Genomic DNA, 15,256 nt, shown 5'->3' with positions numbered 1-15,256 from the left:
CAGGCTGGAGTGGTATGGTGGCATGATCTCAGCTAACCACCTCCTGGGTTCAAGCAATTCTCCTGCCTCAGCCTCCCGAAGATCTGGGATTACTGGCATGTAACACCATCCCTGGCTAATTTTTGTATTTTTAGCAGAGATAGGGTTTCGCCATGTTGGCCAGGATAGCCTCAAACTCCTGACCTCAAGTGATCTGCCCACCTTGGTCTCCCAGAATGCTGGGATTACAGAAGCGAGCCACGGCACCCGGCCAGCAGTATAGAATATTTAAAACATTTCTCTAGCCAGAACTCATTTCTTCCCTGAAGTTCTAGCAGGCTGCTCACTTCGCTGTGTGGTGCATATGTTATTACAGCCTGCCTCCCTTTGTACTATCCACCTCCATGAGAACTGGGGTCATGTCTCATCATCTGCCTGTCTGCTCTGCACAGCTCCAGGCGTGATGTCTGCCCTGGGCAGAGTGGCTCTATGGGTCCAGCACCCAATCCTCCTGGAGAAGCATGTTTAAATACACTGATATTGGGTCATCACAGTATCAAATGCACTGATAATAGTCTTGGGCTGCTCTAGCAGAAACATGATATATTTATTCCAGGCAGCAAAGAAAAGATCTAAATAAAAGCTTCATTTTCCTGTTTGTCTATGCACTTCGTATCTTCCATCTGTATCTGTGGCTACCAAGTAGCCAAATAGAAAACTACATTCTTTTTTACCTTTTTAATACTTGGAAGTTATTTTCCATCACTGAAAATATACTTGTACTTTTTGAAAATAGAAACTATTCATTAGTCAGTAAAATCCTGTGTACTTGTTTCCCTCACCTGTTTTTTTGTTCAAAAGCATATAAGATTACAGCAGAACTTTTGCCAGATACAGATAAGCTGATTCTAAAGTTTCAATGGAAAGCCAATGAAAGCAGAATAGTAAAACAATTCTGAAAAGAAAGAACAAAGTAGGAGAAATCACACTGGATGATTTTAAGATTTATAACAAAGGTACAGTAATCAAGACAATGTGGTTGGGGAAAGGATGGGCACACGGTTTAATGAAACAGAACAGAGGACTCAGAAAGGTACAACCAACTGCTTTTAGACAAAGGTACAAAAGGAACTCAATAGATTAAGGACAATCTTTTCACAAATTCTCTTGGTCATCTATATGTAAAAAAAAAGCAAACCTTGAACTAAATCTCAAACCCTATGCAAAAAATAACTCAGAATTGGTCATATACTTAAATATAAAATGTAAAACCACACGATCTTTAGAAAAGAAATAGGAGAAAATCTTTTTGCCAGGTATTAGGCAAAGAGTTCTTAGACACAAGAGCAAAAGCATGATTCATTAAAAAAACAACAAAACAAAACAAAAAACAGATAAATTGGGCTTTATCAAAATTTAAAATTTTCTGCTCATGTTAAGAGAATGCAATGACAAGCTACAAACTTGGAAAACAATCTCTGAAAATCACACATCCAACAGAAGAATTGTATCTAGAACATATAAAGTACTCTGAAAATTTGACAATAAGAAAATCAACAACTCAATTAAAAAATGAACAAAATACTTGAACAGCAGACACTCACCAAAGAGAATATAAGGATGGCAAATAAGCACATGGCAAGATACTCAACATCATTAGTCATTCAGGAAATGCAAGTAAAAAGCTTGATGAGCTATCACTCCACACCAATCAGAGCAGCTATAAGCAAAAACCAGAAAGGCTACCAACAATACCAAGTCTTAGTAAGAGCAAGGAGCACTGCACTTCTCACTGCTGGTGAGAATGTAAAATGCAATGGCCTCTCTGGAAAACAATTTTGTTTTTTTTTTTTTTGAGAGGGAGTCTTGTTGCCCAGGCTGGAGGGCAATGGCCTCAGCTCACTGCAACCTCCACCTCCTGGGTTCAAGTGATTCTCCTGCCTCAGCCTCCTGAGTAGCTGGGATTACAGACACACGCCCCCACACTTAGCTAATTATTTTTTTGTATTTTTATTTTTAGTAGAGACCATGTTAGTCAGGCTGGTCTCTAACTCCTGACTTCATGATCTGCCCACCTTGGCCTCCCAAGGTGCTGGGATTACAGGCGTGAACCACCACACCCAGCCAACAATTTCTTACAAGGTTAAATATGTACTTACCATATGGCCCAGCATCCTACTCTTGGGCAAAAAATGAAGATTTCATAAAAAAATCTATACATGAATTTTATAGCAGCCTCATTTATTATTGCTAAAGCCTAGAAACAAACCATATGTCCCTAAACAGGTGAATAGATAAACTGTGGTATAAGCATATAATGGAATACTATACAGCAATAAAGAAGGAATGAACTATTGATATACACAACTTGGTTGGATCTCAAAGAAATAATGCTGAGTGAAGGAAGCCAGTCTCAAAAGGTTATAAACTGGCTGGGCACAGTAGCTCACACCTGTAATCACAGCACTTTGGGAGGGTGAGGCAGGTGGATCATTTAAGGTCAGGAGTTTGAGACCAGCCTGGCCGACATGGTGAAACCCTGTCTCTATTAAAAATTAAAAAAAAAAAAAAAAAAAAATTAGCCAGGCATGGTGGCAGGCGCCTGTAGTCCCAGCTACTTGGTTGGCTGAGGCAGGAGAATCACTTGAACCCGGGAGGTGGAGGTGGCAGTGAGCAGAGATCGTGCCACGGCACTCCAGCCTGGGCGACAGAGCAAGACTCTATCTCCAAAAAAAAAAAAAAAAAAAAAAAGGTTATAAATAGTATGACTCCATTTATATGACATTCTTGGACAGACAAAACTATGGGGGGAGAAAAAAGATCAGTGGTTACCATGGGTCAGTCATGGGGGTATAAGGTGTTACTTTAAAGAGGTAGCAGGAGGGAATTTTGTTGGATGATAGAACTGTTCTGTATCCTGATTAGGATTACCTGTACATTAATCTATATGTGTTAAAATTCACAGATGTATGTAACAAAAAGGAAAAAAAAGTTAATTTTACTGTATGATAATTTAAAGCTATTTTTAAAAGAATATAAATTGTCTATTTCTCCTCTATAAAGATTCAAGAAAGACATCCAATATGAGGCTCACCATATTTACACAGGGGTCCAAAACAGGCAGGAGAGTAAAGACAGGCAATTTTGGCCCATCAAATAGCCCTGTGTATTTTTAAATTTTTTGCTACAAAATGCACTGTTGTATAATAACATGAAACTCTCACCGGGCGCGGTGGCTCAAGCCTGTAATCCCAGCACTTTGGGAGGCCGAGGCGGGTGGATCACGAGGTCGAGAGATCGAGACCATCTTGGTCAACATGGTGAAACCCCGTCTCTACTAAAAATACAAAAAAACTAGCTGGGCGTGGTGGCGCGTGCCTGTAATCCCAGCTACTTAGGAGGCTGAGGCAGGAGAATTGCCTGAGCCCAGGAGGTGGAGGTTGCGGTGAGCCGAGATTGCGCCATTGCACTCCAGCCTGGGTAACAAGAGTGAAACTCTGTCTCAAAAAAAAAAAAAAAAACAAAAAAAAAACTCCCAAATCGCTTGAACCTCGGAGGCGGAGGTTGCAGTGAGCCGAGATTGCGCCACTGCACTCCAGCCTGGCAACAGAACAAGACTTCGCCTAAAAAAAAAAAAAAATTTCTATACCCTCAAGAAATTATAAGAAAAATTATACAACATACCATAAATTAAATATGAGTAAAATCACCCATCAACGTGAAACAAAACCCATTGAAGAAGATGTGGTGCAGCCACTCACAGAGATGTGTCTGGGGCTGCCCTGCTGGGGAGGGGTGCACACAGAATGGGGCAGTCAGAAGAGCATTGAAGGCACACAGTCTGCAGCCTGGGGGCCAGTCCTACTTCCACCATGGCCCTCTGTGCCTCAGTTTCCTCCCTTTAGATTCCACTAGTAACTACTTTCTAGGGTGGTTGTGCCATTGGTACATTAATACATGCAACATGCTTGAGAAAGGTTAGTCATCCCAGGGGCAGGTGTGTACGTAGTGATGTGAAGCCCATAAGAAATGCAGGCACGAAATGCAATGAGAGGTGAATGTCTGAAATTGCCAACAATTATACTAAGGTGTTGGGAATTGTGGGTACTTTTTAATTCTTTTACAGACTTCTTATAATGTTATCATCTTTCTTTTTGGGGGAAAAAGTGGCAGAAAATACTCAGTCCTATCTATAATGTTTTCTGTGTTGGACGAGGCCCCTCACCTCTTTGGAGTCTTGGTGATTTTATAACACTGCGATGTGGCTGCAGCTTCCTGTCTCTACAGTTAGTGCTCGCGCTGGTGACAGACAACAAGTGCATTCTCATGGAAGAGAACAGGAGTAAGTGTGGGCACGGGGCTGGTGGGAGCTGGAAAAAAACAAAGGGGTCTACTTTCCTGACCAGGTCACTTAGACAGTCCCCAGGAAGAACAGAAAGAGCAAAAGGGAGAAAAAAAAAAAGCAAAGCAAAAGTCCACTCCCCTCCATCGCACACAGGTGTTAAGATATCAGAAGGGCCGGGCGCGGTGGCTCAAGCCTGTAATCCCAGCACTTTGGGAGGCTGAGGCGGGTGGATCACAAGGTCAAGAGATCGAGACCATCCTGGTCAATGTGGTGAAACCCCGTCTCTACTAAAAATACAAAAAAGTAGCTGGGCATGGTGGCACATGCCTGTAATCCGAGCTACTCAGGAGGCTGAGGCAGGAGAATTGTCTGAACCCAGGAGGCGGAGGTTGTGGTGAGCCGAGATCGCGCCATTGCACTCCAGCCTGGGTAACAAGAGTGAAACCCTATCTCAAAAAAAAAAAAAAGATATCAGCAAAGTCAGCTGGAAGTAGAAAAGGAGGCTCCAGCATGTGCTGACCCTAAATTGAGTCTCACATTTTTGCCTTTGTTTCAACTGCTTTCCCAAATTTTAAGGAAAGCGCTGTTGTACAGATTGATCTGTCTCTAGGGATGAGGGCTAGGTGTCTTTCTAAGCCAACTTCCCCCATGAAGGTCCTCAGTTGTCATTCTTGTCATCATGGTTCACGGTCACCTGTGTCTAGCAGTCACCTGTGACCTGTGGTTATTAAGTTCATAAGTTACTGGAGGTTGGGGCACTTCAGACTGAGGTCCTGCTTCTATCTAGTTTCTCTGTGCTGGAAAAATTCAGGGCAGGGGTTGCTGCCCCTCTCAGGGGCACTGGTGAGGCAAGCATGCTGGTCTACCAATTCCCAGCATGGCTTCTTTTTTTTTTTTTTTTTTTTTTTTGAGATGGAGTTCCGCTCTTGTTACCCAGGCTGGAGTGCAATGGCGCGATCTTGGCTCACCGCAACCTCCGCCTCCTGGGTTCAAGCAATTCTCCTGCCTCAGCCTCCTGAGTAGCTGGGATTACAGGCACACGCCACCATGCCCAGCTAATTTTTTGTATTTTTAGTAGAGACGGGGTTTCACCATGTTGACCAGGATGGTCTCAATCTCTCGACCTCGTGATCCACCCGCCTCGGCCTCCCAAAGTGCTGGGATTACAGGCTTGAGCCACCGCGCCCGGCCCCCAGCATGGCTTCTGATCCTGAGGCTGGATAGACTCAAGATAAGAGAAGATGAATGGAGTGAGTGAGTTTACTCTCAGTGAACAACTAGAATGCAACTTCACGTAGCCTCCAGTGGGGAACTGAAATGCATCCTGAATCCAGAGATTTTATAACGAACAAGCCAAAAAAGAGGAGACTCTAAAAACAAGAAGCTTCTCTGACAGCACACAGGGCCCAAACATCTTTTAGAAGGAATGTGGCTTTGCTGACATTAAGATTCTCAATGATTGGGTGTCGAGAGTCGGGGGAAAGGGAATGCACATTTCTGTACAGCAATCCCTTCTACTAAGTGGCAGACCCCACAGTATATGGGGCATCATGTTCCAATCACCATCTCTGATCTATCTGCCAACATTCTCCAGGTTACTGAAACAAAGAAGTCCTGGCCCTGCCACCATGAGGTTCTGCACATGTGCATGGACACCACAACGCCCAGTCTGGTTACCTTGCACCCATCATGTCCCTTTGCCCCCACTGGGTTCTGCCTGGCCCACTGGGCACTTGAGCCCCTGTGCTCCTGGTGCTCACAGCTCCCTCACTGTGAATAACTAATTGTCTGTCTCCTGTTCTCCCCTCACCCACCACCAGCAGGTCAACTCCATGGGGCAGGAACTACATCTGTCACGTTCCCTCCGGTGTTCCCAGAGCTCATTGCCCAGCTCAGAGTCAGCACTTGTCCACAGAGTGAACTAAAGAACTTAATACGCCTTTTTATTTTTCATTTTTTTCAGATGGGGTCTAATTCTGTCACCCAGGCTGGAGGGCAGTGGAGCAATCTCAGCTCACTGCGACCTCCGCCTTCCAATTTCAAGTGATTCTCTTGCTTCAGCCTCCTGAGTAGCTGGGATTACAGGTACCTGCCACCACACCTGGCTAATTTTTGTGTTTTTTTAGTAAAGATGATGGGGTTTCACCATGTTGGTCAGGCTGGTCTCAAACTGACCTCAAGTGATCTGCCCACCTCAGCCTCCCACTATGCTGGGATTACAGGTGTGAGCCACCACACCCGGCCAGAACTTAATAAACCTACTTTGGGTAAGGGTTTGTGAGTGGGTCCCATGTCATTGCTTCATGTGGAAAAGTGACCTGGCTGACCCTAGGCCACTGTCACCCCAAGTCTGTAGATACAGAGGAGTGTGCAGAACTCTACAACACTGGTCATGCACGGGACATTTACCCTCTGTGTTTTGTCTGCAGAGTCAGTGGAAGGGAGTTTTCATGGTCCCTAAGAACTAATTTCCTTGCACTTTCATTCTGTGGACTCATCAGATCATCAAGTAAGAGCAGCAAGAATTCTTTCCCAGAGCCATTGTTGATGCAGTGAAGGAAGCAGTTGTTCCTAATTGCATTACTGCATTCAGTGATCCTGATACTGATGGCAGCTAAAGGAAGAAAGGTGGGGTGTGTCCGAGAATGCCAAAGTGTGGACTGAGTGGTGCAACTCCTTCCCAGGACCTGTGGTTTCTTACAGCAGTGATTAAGGGCAGAGATGATCTGGAGTAACTTTTGCCAACAGAGAATGATTGTTGACAGAGGCCAGCCACACACTGTTCCCACACGTGTCCCAACCAGAACCCTGCAGGATCGCTGCCTCCTCCAACAGACAGAGAAGGTGTGTGCAAGGCAGGAAGGGTGTGCTGCTCAGCCAGGCATGTATTCAGGACACGCTCACACCTCCTGCTCACAGTCCACCATCTGTCCACAAAACATGACAGGAGGATACTGTTTTCGTTTCAGATAAGGAGGCCCAGGAAATTAAAGACACAGCGTCCCCAGTGGCTATGATTCCTTAACTCTACAACCCTTGACATCAATACTAAAAATTGACCCTGAAGAAAGGCAAGCCTGTCCGTGGTCCTAAATTTCCTAGATGATCCATAACTGCCTCTACAGCTACATCCAAAATCACCAGGACTTCACAGTGCTTATGGTGGGTAAGTCAACATAGGGAGAAAAACATTGCAAACATTTTTCAGAATGTCAGTTATACAGTCCTTTTGGCTCACCCACACTTCTTCAAAGGTTGACATCGAACTCCAGAATGGGCTCTGTAAAATTTCTTTTGGGAGAGCCATCTTTAACGGCCTTCCCATGGTCTGCGAGCTCTGGGGAGTGTTCGGCCCTGAGGGGTATGAACTGCAGAACCAGGAGCCTAGGCCACCCAACTCAAGTTGGTGAGGCTTTGTCCATAAGACTGTGTGCACCGCCACCTTCCCCCACCATAAAGCAGGAGTAATAATACCTGGAACAGGCCTGCTGTGAGGACAGACACCACATTTCTTTTTTTTTTTTTTTTTTTGAGACGGAGTTTCGCTCTTGTTGCCCAGGCTGGAGTGCAATGGCGCGATCTCGGCTCACCGCAACCTCCGCCTCCTGGGTTCAGGCAATTCTCCTGCCACAGCCTCCTGAGTAGCTGGGATTACAGGCACGTGCCACCATGCCCAGCTAATTTTTTTTTGTATTTTTAGTAGAGACGGGGTTTCACCATGTTGACCAGGATGGTCTCGATCTCTCGACCTCGCAGACACCACATTTCAACCCCTGGACACACAGGGAGCACTGAACGAAGGTCAAAGTCCTCTCCTTCCTGGCTTCACTTTCAAGATTAGATGATTTGGCTGTCCTGGTTAAGTCACACAAGCCCTGAGAAGCATTCAGAGGTAACACAAGAAGATCATTACCTTTGGTCCTGTGTCCAATCGGGAATAAAGTAAGTAAGTATGCAGGTCCCCGTATTTCATGAAGGGTAAAATTACCATCGGCTTCGGGATGCCTTGAGAGCTCATTTCTATACATACACCTGAAATGACAAACACAGAATCAGTTACAAAGAGCCCTTGTTAGTGTGAACAGAAAAGCCCTAGAGGACCTCTGGCCAAACTGAAACTATGTTTTAACAATTAAAATAACCAAGAGCTCCTCTCACACTCTGTTCTAGAAAATGAAACATACACAGCATCCACTACTTGTTTTTCCCCACCCCTTTCAGATTAATGAGGGCATGAGGGCTCTCACAAATCAAACTGTAACAAGTATAGCCATCTAGAAACCTAGGAATTTCTATTAGGCTGAGTCTGAGGGGTAATGACCCCAAAAGATTCAAGGGCGACTTGTTTCATGTGATAGATATTTAATCATGTGAAGAAGTCCACCGCAAACGCTTAAACTATTAAAATAACTTTGAAGGCCTCTAGATAAAATTGACATCCCTAAATTTTAACAGTTTTGTAAAGGAGAAGCTACAGTATCATTTATCATGGAATCTGAGAGCCAACTTTGTCACCTGATCCCAAACTTGCAAAGCTCCTGCACTCTGTGGTGAGATCACAAAGTGCCACTGTTCTCATAGTCAGATAAGCCAATAGCAGTGAATGAATAACAGTAGTTGATTTGATATAATACTGTATACAAACATTGATTTTCACATCTCTCTGCAGTGTCAATCATATAAAACTTTGAAAGATCTCAAAAGAATTTAGCATGTATCCAGTCACAGGATGGCAAAACAAAAACCAAAAAACCAAGGTCAACAGAAAATTCGCTTATTTCCAGGTTGCTCTTCTCTCTTGGGACAGTGTCACTTATACAGGACCCACTTCATACTTAATCTCCTTTGCATTTTTTAGCTAATGGAGCTGCAAAGCCAAATTACATTAAATCACATTCTATGGAACTGTTAAATCAATTCCATGAAATCATCACTGTACCAAAATCTTAAGAAATCAGTACTTTTGGCTGGGCACAGTGGCTCGTGCCTGTAATCCCAGCACTTTGGGAGGCTGAGGCGGGCGGATCACCTGAGGTTGGGAGTTTGAGACCAGCCTGACCACATGGAGAAACCCTGTCTCTACTAAAAATACAAAATTAGCTGGGTGTGGTGGCGCATGCCTGTAATCCCAGCTACTACTGGAGGCTGAGGCAGGAGAATTGCTTGAACTGGGGAGGCAGAGGTTGCAGTGAGCTGAAATCAAGCCATTGCACTCCAGCCTGGGGAATGAGTGAAAATCTGTCTCAAAAAAGAAGAAAAAGAAAAAGAAAAAAGAAGTCAGTACTTTCAAATAGGTTAATAAATGATTTCTCAAAGATAACCTATGAAATTTGTCTACTTTTCCAGCTTTGTCTCACTGTTATCTAACTCACATATAACCTTAAATTAATAAAAATTATAACATGACCACCTCTGTGTCTTGCCTTTGAGTAACTGAGAGCAATTTAATTCATATTCTCCTAAAATTCTGTGGAAAACTCAAATCACTCCTGAACCCATCAGTGTCCAGAAAATGCAAACTGATGATTATTATCAGCCTCAGAAAACATCCTTATGAAAAGAAGTCCTGGTGAAAACTTCAATGTTATACATTACGTTGGGGTTATACAAAGTGTAAACTTATTTACACTAGAGATTTTTTTTCCTTTGGCACAGAGCAGATCAGCAGAGTCCCCTTGGCCACCCACTCCTGCATTTCTCAGAAGTACCTAGAAGTCGAATGACATTTGGGTGACTGAAGTCTTTCATGCACGCTGCCTCACTGAGAAACTCCTCGATCTCTCGCTGTGAAAAGTTGTCCACTAAAGAAGAAAATAGAGAAGGTTAGGTATGGATAATTTACTCAATTAAGGGGAGGGGGTGGGCAACAGCAATTCTGTTCTCTCAAACTTAGGTCAGGAAGAGATGAAACTATTGAGACAGGAAACAGATGAGTGGTTGTCATGGGGGTAGTAGGGGCAGGGGAAGAGAAGAAGAGAGGGACAAATAGGCAAAGCACAGGGGACTAGGGTCAAGAAATTATTCTATATGATACTGTAATAGTGGATGCATGACATTACACATTTGTCCAAACCCACAGAGCTGTACAACACTAAGAATGAACCCTAATGTAAACTGTGGACTCTGGTTAATAATAATGTATCAGTATGAGTTCATCAATCACTAAAAATGCAGCTCACTAATAAAAGACATTAATAATAGGAGAAATTGTGTATGTTAGGAGGGGGACTACGCACATTCTCTATACTTTTCTGCAAACCTGAAACTGCTTTAAACAGTTAAAGTCTAATAGTAAAGGAAAAAAATACCCCAAAACCAAAACCAAAACCAAAACAAAGGACAATTCTAACCAATCTGCTGCAATTATATTTGCTTAAAAAAGAAAGAAAGAAAGAAAGAAGGAACCCCACACCTTTCCCTTTCTATTGGTTTATATCCTGCAAGTCTCGTTGCTGAACCACACCTTGTAAGCTGGATGCATGTTCATAGCAAGTATTTTGAACTAAATTGGCTCAAGACAGACATTTAAAATTCTAGTATTTTGCTAAGTGAAATAAGCCAGGCACAAAAGGATGAATACTATATGATTCCACCTATATGAAGTACCTAAAGAGTCAAAATCAGAGACAGAAAATAGAATAGCGGTTGCCAAGGCTGGGGAGAGAGGGTAGTGGGTAGTCACTGCTTGGTAGGTGTAGAGTTGCAATTTTACAAGATGAAAAGTTTTGGAGATGGTAGTGATGGTTGCATAATATTATGAATATGGTTCTTAATACCACTGAACTGTACACTTAAAATGGTTAAGATGGTAAATTTTATGTTATGTATATGTTGCCACAATTAAAAACAAACGAAACAAAAAGTCAAGCTTGGCCGGGCGCGGTGGCTCAAGCCTGTAATCCCAGCACTTTGGGAGGCCGAGGCGGGTGGATCACAAGGTCGAGAGATCGAGACCAACCTGGTCAACATGGTGAAACCCCGTCTCTACTAAAAATACAAAAAATTAGCTGGGCATGGTGGCGCGTGCCTATAATCCCAGATACTCAGGAGGCTGAGGCAGGAGAATTGCCTGAACCCAGGAGGCGGAGGTTGTGGTGAGCCGAGATCGTGCCATTGCACTCCAGCCTGGGTAACAAGAGCGAAACTCCGTCTCAAAAAAAAAAAAAAAAAAAAAAAAAAAGTCAAGCTTGCCTTAGGGGGTTTGCTTTAACAGAATATAACTGTGATTAAAATCATGCATGAGGCCATCTAATTCAGCGTGTCTGCCATCCTATGGGCTCAATATATATTAATCTTCTTTCTACTGAAGAAAATTTAGAAAAATTAAATTTTTTTTTTTTTTGAGACGGAGTTTCGCTCTTGTTACCCAGGCTGGAGTGCAATGGCGCGATCTCGGCTCACCGCAACCTCCACCTCCTGGGTTCAGGCAATTCTCCTGCCTCAGCCTCCTGAGTAGCTGGGATTACAGGCATGCACCATCATGCCCAGCTAATTTTTTGTATTTTTGGTAGAGATGGGGTTTCACCATGTTGACCAGGATGGTCTCGATCTCTTGACCTCGTGATCCACCCGCCTCGGCCTCCCAAAGTGCTGGGATTACAGGCTTGAGCCACCGCGCCTGGCTAAAAAAAAATTTTAAATTAAAAAAAAAAATCTAGACACCTGCAAAAATTTGCCCTCACTTATTCCTCTCGCTGCAAACAACCACGTCGGGGAATAGAGGGGTAGGGCCCTGCCTGCAGACCCTTCCCGGGGGACCAACCCGCGGGTAGATGTAGCTGAGCCTGGGGATTTTGAAGCTACAGATTACAGTATTCTCTTAATCTTTAACACTTAGCAGGGACGTAATCTCTATGCAAGTTACCCTAAAGAAATTAAAGAACAGCAGAATCAAGCTAGAGAAAAGTAGGCTCCAGGCTCAGATCCTCCCACCAGGCCTCCTAGTATGCCTGCCTTACATCCCTAAATAGGGATCATGAAAGGACTCCCCCCAGACACACTGTGAGGCTCAAATAAAATCATACAAAAGGCAGGAATGGCGCCGAATATGGCTCAGTACTTGCTTCAGCTCTGGTGAGTATTCTAACTTCAGAGTGTTTTAGTATCTGGAGGCTAGTTCCTGAGCCTCCTTTTTAGTTATGCTCATTTTCTGTTCCTGTTGTCCTGATGAAATGCAGGAAAAATTGCAATGCCCTTTGGCTAACAATGAGTATCACATAAATATTAGTCATTATAGATTGCTTAAAAAGCAAAAAGCACCGTTCATATGACTCGTTTGTTATTGTGGTTCCTTTTTATAACTGAATTAAGCTTCAGCCTCCAGGCCAGTCATGTTGGCTCACACCAGTAATCCCAGCACTTTGGGAGGCCGAGGCAGGTGGATCACTTGAGGTCAGGAGTTCAAGAACAGCCTGGCCAATATGGTAAAACCCTGTCTCTACAAAAAATACAAAAATTAGCCAGGCATGGTGGCGCATGCCTATAGTCCCAGCTACTTGTGAGGCTGAGGCAGGAGAATTGCTTGAACCCGGGAGGCAGAGGTTGCAGTGAGCCGAGATCATGCCACTGCACTCCAGCCTGGGCAACAGAGTGAGACTCTGTCTTTAAAAGAAAAAAATAAATAAACTTTAGCCTTTTCGTTTAAGAGTCTCAGTACATGCTTATAATCTAACTTATGCTTTAATGTCCAGTAAATAGTAGATTTAAATTTTAGGAAGAATCCAATTTTACTTTATTCCCTGATCAGAAATAGTATTGAATAGGTACAAAGGGTTAATAAGGAAGCAACATCAAGAATACTGACAACCTGAGCACCAAATAATCTCCATCCATGATTCGTGATGAAGACTGTGGGTAAAATGCCATATGATAATGGTCTATTTTCTAAGTCCCCCAGTGACAGGCCATGACCAACCAGACACCTACAGAATCAAACATAGACAGCTGTGTGGCCCTAGCTTCAGAAATGCATTTCCTGGGAGAAGGACATGGAGAAGAAATGCTAGCTTGCTCTGTCAGTGAAATCTGGTCATCTTATGGTAATAAAGAAGTTCAGCACAACCTGTCCCCTTTCTAGCTATTACAATTAGACAAGTCAGCAAATCCCTGTAGTTTCTTTACCTATATAGATTTTAGGCCGGTCACGATGGTTCATACCTGTAATCCCAGCACTTTGGGAGGCTGAGGCAGGCGGATCATTTGAGGTCAGTGGTTCAAGACCAGCCTGGCCAACATGGCGAAACCCCATCTCTACCAAAAATTCAAAAATTAGCCGGGCCTGGTGGTAGGTGCCTGTTATCCCAGCTACTCGGGACGCTGAGGTGGGAGAATTGCTTGAACCCAGGAGCTGGAGGTTGCATTGAGCCAAGATGGTGCAACTGCACTCCAGCCTGTGTGACAGAGTGAGACTCTGTCTCAATTAAAAAAAAAAAAAAGGGGATTTGAGAGGGCCTAGACTGTACAGATTTTAAAATGTCCTAACTGGCCTCTCTACCACTATTTTTGTCAACACTGTGATTTGTTTTCCTCACACTGACACCAAAGTGAACTTTCTGAAATGTAAACTGCTCTGTTCTTCATTTGATTAAGACTCTTAATAGCGCTCTACTTCTTGCAGGATAAAGCAGGATCTTGACTATGACTTAGAAGGCCCCCCCTGCCCCACTGCTGCCTCTCTTCCCAGCTTGCTTGGAAGTTCTAGCTTATGACAGCAAATCTTTATAAATCTTGACCAAATATTTATCCTCTTTCTGGAAAACTTACTTTCCAGGCAGCCCACAGCTTCCTCAGGGCCATTCAAATGAGGAAGTGGTTCCACCACAATAGAGAGGTCAGCCAGACCAATCCCTGTGGTCAGATGTCGCCATCAGATCACCCCTGCTTTGGTAATTCATGTTCTACTTTAGAGTTGTTAGCTCTACCAGATGAGAAGAGAGAGAGGGAGAAAGGAAGAACGAGCAAGACAGAGAGAATGCATGCATAGGCATGCTAGAGTTAGTAATAGTAAAAAATGCTGTTGCCTTGAATATAAAGAATACGTAATGCATGTATGAGGAGCTCATTACAGTAATACCTCCTTGGTGACCAGTGTTCCACATTGCCTTCTGACCTGCTGGCAACTGAGACTGTGACATATGGCCTCACCGAGCACCCAATACTGAAGGAACTGCCTACCCCAGCATAACGGCATTCATCATTGAGAACTCACACTTCATGGTCTTCACTGCCACTTTCTGAGAGGTCCCATCTTGCTGCTTCAGATTTCCTTCCATTACAGACCCAAACTCTCCTGTGAAGTAAAAGAACACCTGTATGGACACTGTGCAAATTCTCCGCTGACCACAGAAATGCTACGGTGCTAGAGCTGCTGGTTTCATGGTATGAGAGCAATTCACTCACAGGTAGCCAGGCGGAGCCTGCCCAGGCCACCCACATTGCAAGCCACAGCCATGCGCCACGCTCTAGTCTCCTGCTTGTCATGAGCTTGGGTGGCTTGGGCCAACCTTAGCTCACCACTTTATTAAGCATTATAACCCATCCAAGACACTTAGAGGAGAACATGAAAAATATTATTGAAGTTTTTAAAGCACAAACTCTTAATACCATTATCATTCATCCTAAGAACAACTTAACATATGTTAAATATGTATTTTCATTTTTGTTCCTAATTAGAAAGGTGCCAAGAATAATAAACTTAAGAACTAGAGGAATAAATTTAAAGCACATAGGACACTAATAAATGAATTACATACTTTTCAATGAGGAAAGAAAATTAATATTTTTCAAGGACCTACTGTGTGTGCTAGGCATTGAAGAGAATCTTCATTTGCCAGATCTGAGTTTCAAAAATCAGTAGTCTATCATGTCAAATAATAAAATGTAATGATCCACAGTATAACACAGAGTCCTAAAATGGTATTTTATTTAATAAAT

The 15,256-nt window shown here is 43.4% G+C and overlaps 1 protein-coding gene across 2 annotated transcripts in view; it reads right to left on the bottom strand.

Annotated features, from left to right (window-relative positions):
- Window positions 1-15,256, bottom strand: part of MERTK (MER proto-oncogene, tyrosine kinase) — a 134,917-nt gene that overhangs the window by 13,242 nt on the left and 106,419 nt on the right. For both annotated transcript variants that reach the window (XM_003942489.4, XM_074397038.1), the window contains exons 13-15: window positions 14,532-14,612; window positions 10,033-10,125; window positions 8,238-8,356 (exon numbers count right to left, since the gene is read on the bottom strand). In XM_003942489.4, the coding sequence (XP_003942538.1) occupies window positions 8,238-8,356; window positions 10,033-10,125; window positions 14,532-14,612 (293 nt within the window). The remainder of the gene's footprint in view (window positions 1-8,237; window positions 8,357-10,032; window positions 10,126-14,531; window positions 14,613-15,256) is intronic.

This window comes from Saimiri boliviensis, chromosome 1, assembly GCF_048565385.1.
Source record: "Saimiri boliviensis isolate mSaiBol1 chromosome 1, mSaiBol1.pri, whole genome shotgun sequence".
In the NCBI taxonomy this organism is placed as follows: Eukaryota; Metazoa; Chordata; class Mammalia; order Primates; family Cebidae; genus Saimiri; species Saimiri boliviensis.
Note: the sequence above shows the minus strand (reverse complement) of the source record. Positions and strands in the feature narration are given on the sequence as shown.